General features: G+C 37.8%; 1 protein-coding gene across 1 annotated transcript; it reads right to left on the reverse strand.

Moving 5' to 3' along the window:
* Positions 1-1,041: 1,041 nt before the first annotated feature.
* LOC139854256 (protein ALP1-like) lies at positions 1,042-1,641 on the reverse strand. The gene has a single exon (XM_071843572.1). The coding sequence runs from the start codon at positions 1,639-1,641 to the stop codon at positions 1,042-1,044; it is 600 nt and encodes a 199-aa protein (XP_071699673.1).
* Positions 1,642-10,632: the final 8,991 nt, after the last annotated feature.

The following is a 10,632-nucleotide window of genomic DNA, read 5'->3' on the forward strand; positions in this document are numbered from 1 at the left end:
AGGACTAAATCACCCGTTGCGATCATCTCCCGTTTCGACTATGCCGATGCAGCGATAATAACCCCGCCCCCATCGCTGCCCATGAAGAAAACTTGAAACCGATCCAAGGACACGGCCAAGTAAAACCCCCCTCCCCTTTACCCCCCAAATGATATGGGAAAGGTGTCATGGGTGGATACTTCATGGCAGGGATGAAATTGTGTTTTTAATATGTAGCCAACGGAGGTCGAACTCCTGACCTTCCCTAAAGAAGGCAGGCCACCAACCGCTGGACCACATCACAACTTCAAGTTGGCTATATTATTATTATTAAAATATAAATACAACAAAGCCAGACATGCAATCCTACGTAAACTAATTAAGCGTATTGATTTTATACATATTTGATATAACATAGAAATATACAAATTTAAGCATGAAATAAAAGACACTAACACGCAAATAGTTTAGGTGATGCAGTAATAACTAATAAGCTAGTCACTTCAACGCTTTTGCCTAATTGATTTGTTCAATTTCTCATTTATGGGCTGGAGTTAATTTTAAGTCGGACTAGCAAAATTCAACACAACTTATTCAGTGGTAGACTGGTAGAAGCCCAACAGGTTTTAAACTAAAAAAAACCCAAATGAAGGCTAAGATGAGTCATCACTAGCCATCACGTGCGATAGCACGGTATTATGGATTATGTCTTTCCTCTTCGTGACTGAATTATTAACTCACAAATGATCACTAAGACCACATATATTGGTGATTGTGACGTGAAGTGGTTGAGATGCACTTTTTGAGAAAAAACTGTGACTGGCCCATGACATTTTGGAGGGGAGTTGTAATGGGGGGCTTTTGTCATGATAAGACTATGACGTGGCATTTTATTTTTCTTATTTTTTTAATTGTTTTTAAATTATTTTTTATTTTGTTTAATACAAAATATAAAATAAACTAGACAAAAGTACATTAATTATTTTAAAAAAAAAACATTACAATTAAAAAAAAATACACGCAAAAAAAAAAACATTACAATACATTATTAAAAAAAAAACACTAGTTATGCATCGAGCGAAAGTTTGGCGGGAGGTTCCAAATATGAACCGTTAAATCTTCACGAAGTTGATCATGCACGTCTCGATCGCGAATCTCTTTCTCTCGTGATCGACGATCTTTGACCCTTCTCCGAATATTGCGACGAGGCCGGTTTTCGGGTTTATCTAACCATTCTTGTTCCCAAGTACTTAACGCAAACCCGTTATCTTCTTGTATCATGTTGTGCATAACAATACAATTATACATTATCCTTCTCATCTTATTAACACTCATAACTCGTGTCGGTGTTTTTAAAATCGTAAACCGACCTTGTAGAACACCAAATGTACGCTCAACCTCCTTTCTAGCACTCGCTTGAAATTTAGTAAATTTTTTTCTAGGCTCTTCAATAGGAGTCGTATACCCCTTTATTAGTGTTGTCCAATCGGGATATATCCCGTCTGCCAAGTAGTAATCAAAGGGATACTGGTTTCCGTTTACTTCAAACGGTGAAGGTGCGGCTCTATCCTTACGAAGGGAATCAAACAACGGAGAATGATTTAACACATTAATGTCATTGTTTGAACCCGCCATCCCAAAAAACGCATGCCATATCCACATATTTTATGAAGCAACCGCTTCAAGCATGATCGTCGGGTGACCGTGATCACCTCTCGTATATTGACCTTTCCATGCAACGGGACAATTTTTCCATGCCCAATGCATACAGTCAATACTACCCAACATTCCCTTGAAACCATGTTTCTCCTCGTGCGCCGAATACAACCGAGCAATGTCAGTTGCATTAGGCTTCCTCAAATATTCCCGCCCATATAAGCTAATTATACACTTGCAAAAATTATTTAAAGTAACATAACCCGTTTTTTCTGCCATTTTAATATATTCATCAAATATATCTGCGGTCATCCCATACGAAAATTGCCGTAACGCGCAAGTTATTTTTTGAATAGTTGAGAAACCAAGACGTCCAAGTGCATCCGGACGTTGTTGGAAAAAAGTAAAATGATCGGGGGCATTAGGAGTATAAGAGTGTTGAAGAATACCGTCTTTGATACGGAGAAATAAAACTTTGCGCATCCGAAATCGTCTCTTGAAAATGTCATCCGGAAACGTTGGATTTTCACAAAAGTAATCGTTCCACAATAATTGACCCGCTGCTTCACGATCTCTATTTAAAAAACGTCGTGGTTGTCTTTGAAAACGAGTTCTTGGTTGGATTTCTTCCTCTTTTTCAGACGACGTTGAATCGAATAACAAATCGATACTTAAGGCTAAAAAATCCATATTTTTAATTTCTAAAACAAAAAAAATATATAAACTTTTATATATATGTGAGTGTGTAGTGAATAAAAGTGTGTGAAAAATGAAATTAAAGAGTGTGTATTTATAGAAGAAAAAAAGAAAGAAAAAAAAAATCCAACGGCTAGCTGTAACGGCTATGAAGTTTAGACCAATCAAAACGTGTCACGTCCTCTACTATTCCGTTTGTAGCAGCGTTTTTCCAAGACAAACGCCCCGCCACAAACGCTCACAAACGCCCCATTCCGGGCGTTTGTGGGGCGTTTGTGGGCGGGATAGGGTGACATACGCCCGCGTTATCTGTGGTCTAAGGGTGTGTTTGACGACGAACTTTTTGAAACTTTTTGTAGCTTTTAGCTTTTGTGTAAAAACTCATGTATACTTTTTTTTTAGCCGCGTTTAGTTGTAGTAGCTTTTAGCTTTTAGAAAAATTTAAAAAGCCCCAATAAGTTCCAATTTTAAACGCTACAACATCAAGGATTTAAGAAAAAGGAAACCTTTGGCCCACTGTACTCTTTACATAAATAAACAACCTGCGTCCTTTTTTTTCCATACGGCCGGCCTCAAGAAGTCGATTTCTTTTTTTGTCATACCGCCTCAAGAAAGCAATTGCATCCAGAGGCGGAGTAACCCAAGGTGAGTATCCGTCCACCCTGGATTTTACGGAACAAAAATTTTTACAATAAAAAAAATTACTAAAAAATAAGGTTTTTTTTTTTTAATGTTCGTCCCTACTGAATATGAAATATTTAAAAAAAATTACACCCGCCCCACCTGTATACAGAGTTCAAGTTCCGCCGCTGATTGCATCCCTCATAGATTGCTGTGTTCGATCACTTACCGATTCTCTCGTCAAATCACTGGGTCTCTATCAGGTATGCATCATGATGATTCATCGTTTATCTGCTTTATCTAATTTACGTAGTCGATTGTGTTGATTATTAATTACGATATACCTCTCTCTAATTGTATACTGATAATATTATGCATGAATTTCTGTATGTATGTATCATGAGAATATGTTGTTTATCTATATGAAAATAAAATAAAAAAACTAATTCTATCTTAATCGAGGTAATTATTATTAGATACATGACCTGTATGTTGTTTATCTATACTTGTTGCTTTACAAGAGGCTATTCGTGTTACATATATCATTCACATCTCTCGGTGATAATTCTATAATATTGTCTCTTCCATGGATTTTAAAGAACCATGGTTTGAATATGGATTTATCGAACAGTATGTATGTCGATTGTTATACTTGTATTTTTCTTTTTCCTTTTTTCTTTATTTTTTATTATTTTTTTTTCCTAGTTTAATATGCATTTTGGTAAATTGGTTGTGTGACTTTGTCTCGACAATATGCATTTTGGTAAATTGGTTGATGGGTGTGTTTGGACGAAAGTAGCTGGAGCTGGAGCTTATAGCTGAAGCTGGAGCTTATTTTTAAAGCTGGTAGCTGGAGCTTATTATTTTTTATAAATGTTTGATAAACTTGCTGGAGCTTATTTTTAAGTTCATAAGCTCTACTTTTTTTCATAAGCTACTACAAGTAGCTTATTTTTTCAGAGCTTATGATTTTCATAAGCTCTACTTTTTTTTATCTACCAAACGAAGCTTATGGCTTGGAGCTTATTAAAATCATAAGCTCAAACTCTCATAAGCTTCCATAAGCTCTAATAAGCTACGCGCCAAACACACCCGATATCTGGGCTTTGAATTAATCTTTAAATCAAATCAATGTGTCCTAGGTTGAGTTTGTCATGTTCTTGTATCATGTGATTTATGGGGTTGCAGGTGCTAAAAGGTGGAGTTGGGTAGAGTCTACACCTAGTTGTTTTTTGTTTTCGTAATCAGAATATAAATGTTTGCTTTAAAACTTTTAGGCTTCAAGGCTTGTAATCATTCATAAGCTTAGATGGTATTTTTGACAACTGTAGGTGGTAATAGGTGCATAGGGCTGGAGAAATTGGATAATGCTCAAAGCAAAAGTGGTTATGTTAGTTAATACTCCTATTAGGGAAATTGGATAATGCTCAAACTATCAAAGTCAAGAAGATATCATATTCGCAATAATCGATCAACATTCAAATTACATACTACGAGATGAGCTTAATAATGTTATTAGTAACCATGACACAAGCAACGAAGGACTATTTGAAGTAAGAAGAAATGAGATGAAACATGTTCGTAACAATATTACTACTTTAATATGGAATGCTCGTCATTAATAATTTAGTAGTATTATATATGTTTCGGTTATTTGTTAATAGCTATGTTTGATTAAATTAAAATGATGATATTTAAGTATTTTTTCTAATGTCCATTTTTGTCATTTTACTTCTTTTTTAACAGCTCCAGCTACTTTGTCAAACAGTTAATTACATTTAAAAAGCTCCAGCTAATAGCGTGCAGCTACCAGCTAGTTTTTCCAAACATACCCATTCTTAACCATGACATAACGTCATGGTATCACTCACGGTCACATCAGCGCCACATCAGCACTTACTTCTCATCACTAACCAGCCACTAAACTGCTACTATAATAACCATGACGTACCCATGACTTGGTCTCACCTCTATTTTTTTATATTAAACTTATTTATTATTATTACTTATATATAACATTTAAAATAACTATGCAGGCTTGCTTGAGTGGCCACCGAGTTGCCCAATGAAGCACACCACCCGGGTACAATTCCTGGGTACGCCAAATTGTTCAAAAAGGGAGTGTGACTAGAGGGTGCGGATAATGCGCAATTCACCCGGTAACAAGTCTCGCGCTCGGGGGGCTTGATTACCCGAGGTTTTAACTTCTATGGGGGAGCCAATGTGCTCATTAATAGGAGGGTTTCCTCGCTTACCCAAAAAATGAAACATTTAAAATCTAAAATAAAAATTTTATTAATAAAAAAACATTACAAATTCCTATAAATAAAAAAAAAATTACAAATTCCTAAGAATAAAAATAAAATAAAATAAAAACATTACAAATTCCTAAAAATAAATATAAACATTACAAATTCCTTAAAAAAAATATAAAAAAATTATAAATTCCTAAAAATAACCAAGAAAAAAGTTCAATACGACTCGATCTTGTCGTCACTCACGTGTCCCGAATCGCTACTATTGTGCGGGTAGTAAGGATGAGGTCGAACGCAGAAACGTCGGGTCCAAATACCAATACAATACAACTCGATTCGGTCGCATTTGAGTTTGACTCTCTCGACAATTTAATGACATTCTTTTTCGGTTGTGATAAATTCGAACTTATCGGTTTCTGGATCACAGTAAGCAAAATCCGAGGCCTCGAAGTCAACATTTTCGCGTATGTAGTCGAACAAACGCCTCGTGTCCCAATAGGTGATATCGAGTGATTCGAACGAATTACATCGCCCGTCCAGGTACATCTTCCAGTCTTCGCTTAGTTCTCCAGCGTACCAAACATCCATCGAAACAGTTAAACGAGCCATGAAATTGAAGTTGAAATTTGAAAAATCTGGATTTGGTTTGATTTTATTTTTATTGCAGTGTGTTTTTACTATATGTTTGAAGGTGCACTTTGTTTCAATTCGTTTGTCTGTATATATAGCCACAAACCAACCAATTCAAATTTATAACCGTTCTGATGTTTAAAACGTACAAAAAACAGCTTTTGATCCGTGAATGAAATTTCTGTTGGTCCCTTGATTAACAACAGGAGTATTGTAGGGAGGGTGAATACAATTTCTTTTAATTAACTAACCAATTAAACACAGTTTAGTATTCGAGCATGTAATTTAAATAGAGTCAAAGGTAATTTTTCAACTGTTATTCTTTACTGATTAAATCACAAAGAATTACAACTATCCTTGGCGGAATGATAGTTGGTTGATACAGATTTACATAAGTATAGCTATGAGGATAAACTTAAAGCTATTACATATTTTGGACTCTAAATAAATAAACTCACACCACTTTTTGTTACAATAGTGGATACAATAATTTATAGTAGTCCTATTAACCGTGTAATGGTTCTATTGTCCACTGGTACATAGGATGTCTGTACTTGTGGGAACAACTGCATCAGAGAGCGTGCTCTCCTCTTTCCTCTTTGGTAGCTATTTGCAGGAACACCCCAATTTGGTTTGGCACCACTATTTGTTTAAACAAATAGAATGTTGTGTTCCTTAGGCATTAACAAAGTATAGCACATGTCTGCACATGCGTTAAACTTCTGCATTCCCACGTGGTCTTGTAAGGTCACTTGTCAGCCGCCAACGCGTGTGCTTTCCTGTTCAACTTTGTCTTTGACTTCTGTTGAATAGTACAATTGATGTAGACCACTCGGGAAACCACCATGCTTGTAATGGAGCATGGCTGTCTTGTGTTGTATGCTGCTTACCAGATTTACTGGTTCTTCTTATGCTGAGTCACTTGATATTCTTGAATTGCTGAGTACTCATTCTGTGCTGATTTGAAGAATACACTCTACCTTGTGCTGGTAGACTAGGCAGCATACTAAACACTTGACATAGCAATATTTGCTGTCTATACATAAACAAACTTGTGCTGGCTGCACATAACATTTTAGTGCAAATAAATTATAGTTTTGTCATAATTAAATCCTTAATTATTTTGGAAACTCGACAATCTCCCCCTATTTAATGATGACAAAACTTATGACATTTAGAGAAAACACTAAAGCCGGTACTGAGGGACCTAATGAAAAATAAGCAGTAAATTTGTCCCTTTTAAGTTTGTTTTGGGATCTTTTGTTGAGTTATCTATATCTTATAACTTGATATGATTTTGAAGATAAACTCATTTCATTTTCATTACAATAGAGTATATACAGTAATTACAAAACATCATAATGAAAAATGAAGTAACAAAAGATACGATTTGAGCACTAGAAGGCTATCTGTCTTTATCTTTATCTTTTTCTAGTTCATCACCAGATAGCTCTTCTTCTTTTACTTTCAAGGAAGCCCAGGCTTCAGGAAACAAGTAAGGCAGCTCAGCAGGGTCATAAACTGGAATGTGAGGAGGTAGAATGATGGGATCTCTTCTGTGTGGGCCTTCACTAGTAGATTTCTTTCTTTTAGGCTTTTGAGAAAGAACTTCTTCTACGTTTACTACTGGTGCATTCTCAAATTTTGTTGCTTTGTTGAAGAGCTCTTGGAGTTCTGACTTCAATGTCTTTTTAATACCACTTTCAGCTTTACCAATGAAGTACTCCAATATCTCCATCCATTCACTGAATCCGAAGGTTCTCAAATCAGTGTAGTCTACCCTCTCTTGAATGTTATCTTCCCTGCTGATACTGAAAGCTCTTTTGTGCCTCTGTGCACTTTGATGATCTTGCTGGGATTTGATCTCCTAGTCAGTACATCACCATACTTGCTCCTATAATAGTGATCAGATAGCTCAATTGTTCGTTCAGTTTCTATAAGAGCAGTAGCAGGTGCTTTCTCAGCAGCTTCCAGTTCATCAAGAGCGTTATATTGTTCCTTAACAATAGCTTTGGCTAGCTTGAGGGACTCAGCCTCTTGCTTTCTATCAGCAGCCAATTTAGCTTCTACTTCCTGAAGCCTTACCCTTTCAGCATATTCAGCATCAGCATCCTCCCTTCTTTGCCTTTCAACTTCTAAGCCCAAAAGATAATCATCGGCAGTAATATTCAGAGACTTTGCTGTTTCAATCATTTTCCTTCCCTCATCAGTTCTAAGGGCATCACGATACTGCCTTAGATCCATACCCAGTTGTCGAACCTCATGAAATTGAGTTTTCTCTTCATCAGTATGTAGCCTTAGGCCACTATTATTTAGATACACGCCAATTTCAATGCCATAAGTTAAAGCAGTGATGTAGAATGGCTGATCAAGAGGATGATGCAGTAATCTAACTTGGCGTATCCTTTCAGAAATAGCTGCTTGTCTTTGCTCAAGCAATTCAGGTACAGTGATCTCCAGCCTGTAAGTCTCTCTTTCATCTGGATTCATCCTTCTTAGATCTGGCTCACCACGGGCAATTGAATCATCTTCCCAAGTTGTGTGTTTATCATGTGGTTTTGGGGAAGATGGAGGATACATGATTGATTCTGATATGCCTGAAGAACTCACTGAAAACTGATTAATACGTTCATCCTGTGTTCTGTTAAAATAAGCAAGAGTCCGGGGAGAGATAGGTGATTGAACAAAGAGATGATCTCCTCTGCCACAGACTGTAAAATCAGCAGGATCAACAGTATCAGTATCTTGTTTAACACCCAGCTCAGCCCCCTTGGCTGGGTCTTCAACACTTGTTTCACCCAGCAGCACACTACTGGCTGGGTCTTCTATCACAGCACTCCTTGCTGTGTCTTCAGTACCAGCTGACTGATTAGTATCAGCTGGCACAACTGCCACAGTATCTTCATCAGCTGCCTCAAATAGGGGTCCTTTCCTTAGGGGCTGGTTGTCCCTAGGAGCAGATTTCACCCTTTGTTTGTCGATTGGCATGGGTTCAGCTGATGGTTCTTGTGTTGATACTGGTTCTTGTGGAGGCAGATAGGGAACAATAGCAAGATTCTCCCCCTTAACATCATCAACATCAAGGTCTGTTATTTCTGCTGGCTGTTGTTGTGTAGCTGGCTGAGCAGAAGATGCTGGTCGAGAAGATGAGCTAGTTTCTAACATTGCATCTAGCCATTTCATGAACACGTCAGCTCTTACTCCTCCTGACCCAGTAGATTGCAGATAATCTTTCATTTCTTCAGGAATCATTCGTTTTATCCTGTCTGCTCACTCAGCATACAGCTTTGTCCTTTTCTTGTCATACTTAACCATGAACTTAGCATTTCTTTTACGAGCATCTCTTTTGTAGTTTTTAATGCTGATTAGTTCATCATTAATATCCAACTTGTCTGGGTCCAGGCTTCTTCTATGTTGAATTCTGTGTTGTTTACGAGCAACATAAGCCTCCCATTTCGCATTAAAGGCATCATTTAAATCTTGCTGTCTCTTCTGATGTCTCTCCAGTTTTCTTTTCATTTTCCTTTCAATCATCTGAGAGACAATAAAAGATTCAGCAACAGCCAGCTCAGAAACATCACTGGGCTTACTGCCAGAACCAATATCATCCACTGATGTGGCAGACACACTGGGTTGAGATTCACCAGCTACCTGTACACCAGCTTCAGTATGAGCGTTGCTGGGCTTAGTGCTAGCACCTTGATCAGTACCAGTACCATCATCATCACCATCTCTCCTTTGCTATTTAGGAGCCTTTTCATACTCATGCTCCCCCTCAGATTGTTTTCTCTTTTTGAACTTTTTTTTAGACTTCTTCTCCTCCTTTTTGTCATCAGCAGGGGCAGAAGGGTGATCAGGGGAAACATGTGCATCAAGGTCACTATTTGACTCAGGAACTAAAAATGCAAAGTTGTTCCAGTCAGCATCAGCAGGAGAAAGATGGGCACTAGGATCTACACCATATTATCGGAGACACAGATTTGAAGCTCTAACTTCATTTCTTGCAACACCTATGGCCATTTAATTAATAGTGGCCCTAACATCTGTTTGTAGGGCAGCCATTTGTTGCATAGTCTCCACCAATTGAAGATAAGCAGAGACGGGAACCATATTAGCCATTTGCTGTTCCTGCGAATCCAACCTCTCTGTCAATACCCGATTCTCTTCATTAAGAAAAAGATTCCTTCGATTAGCAGCATCAAGATCAGTTTGAAGACGGGCAATATGATCAGCATATTCATTATGAGAGATGATTCACCTTTTGAGATCCTTCTCTTCTTCAGCTTCCACCTCTAGATCAGTAAAGCACATACTTGTTTGAGATGGTTTTCAATGGTAGAAGTGGTAACCTCCCCAGCTCTGCGTATGGCTTCAGTCATTCTATCAACAATAGCAGAGCGAATGGTGCTTTGTAGATCTGGTGTAACTTCGGCTAACGTCTTATAGACAGCCAGATTGGAGATGGCAGCCACCTCATCAGCATTAAAACTGCTGGTGGAGGGGCGATCACTAGCAGCTAACATAGAAGTACCTCCGTGGGGTGGTGGAGGTGGAAGATCAGAATCTGACTCGTCACCATGATCACCATCATTTTTACCTTCACCCGAAGGTTTAGAACCACTGTTATTCTTGTCAGAATCATTATCAGCATCATCAGTTAGATCCACTGGTTTGTCTTTGGAACCAGTCACATTATCATGAGTGACTGGTCCGCCCTTCCCAGTACCTTTATCAGCATCACCATCAGATGAAGAGGATGATGAGGAAGAAGCTGATGAATCAGAAGGTACTGGCG

This window comes from Rutidosis leptorrhynchoides, chromosome 6 (assembly GCF_046630445.1).
Source record: "Rutidosis leptorrhynchoides isolate AG116_Rl617_1_P2 chromosome 6, CSIRO_AGI_Rlap_v1, whole genome shotgun sequence".
Lineage (NCBI taxonomy): Eukaryota > Viridiplantae > Streptophyta > Magnoliopsida > Asterales > Asteraceae > Rutidosis > Rutidosis leptorrhynchoides.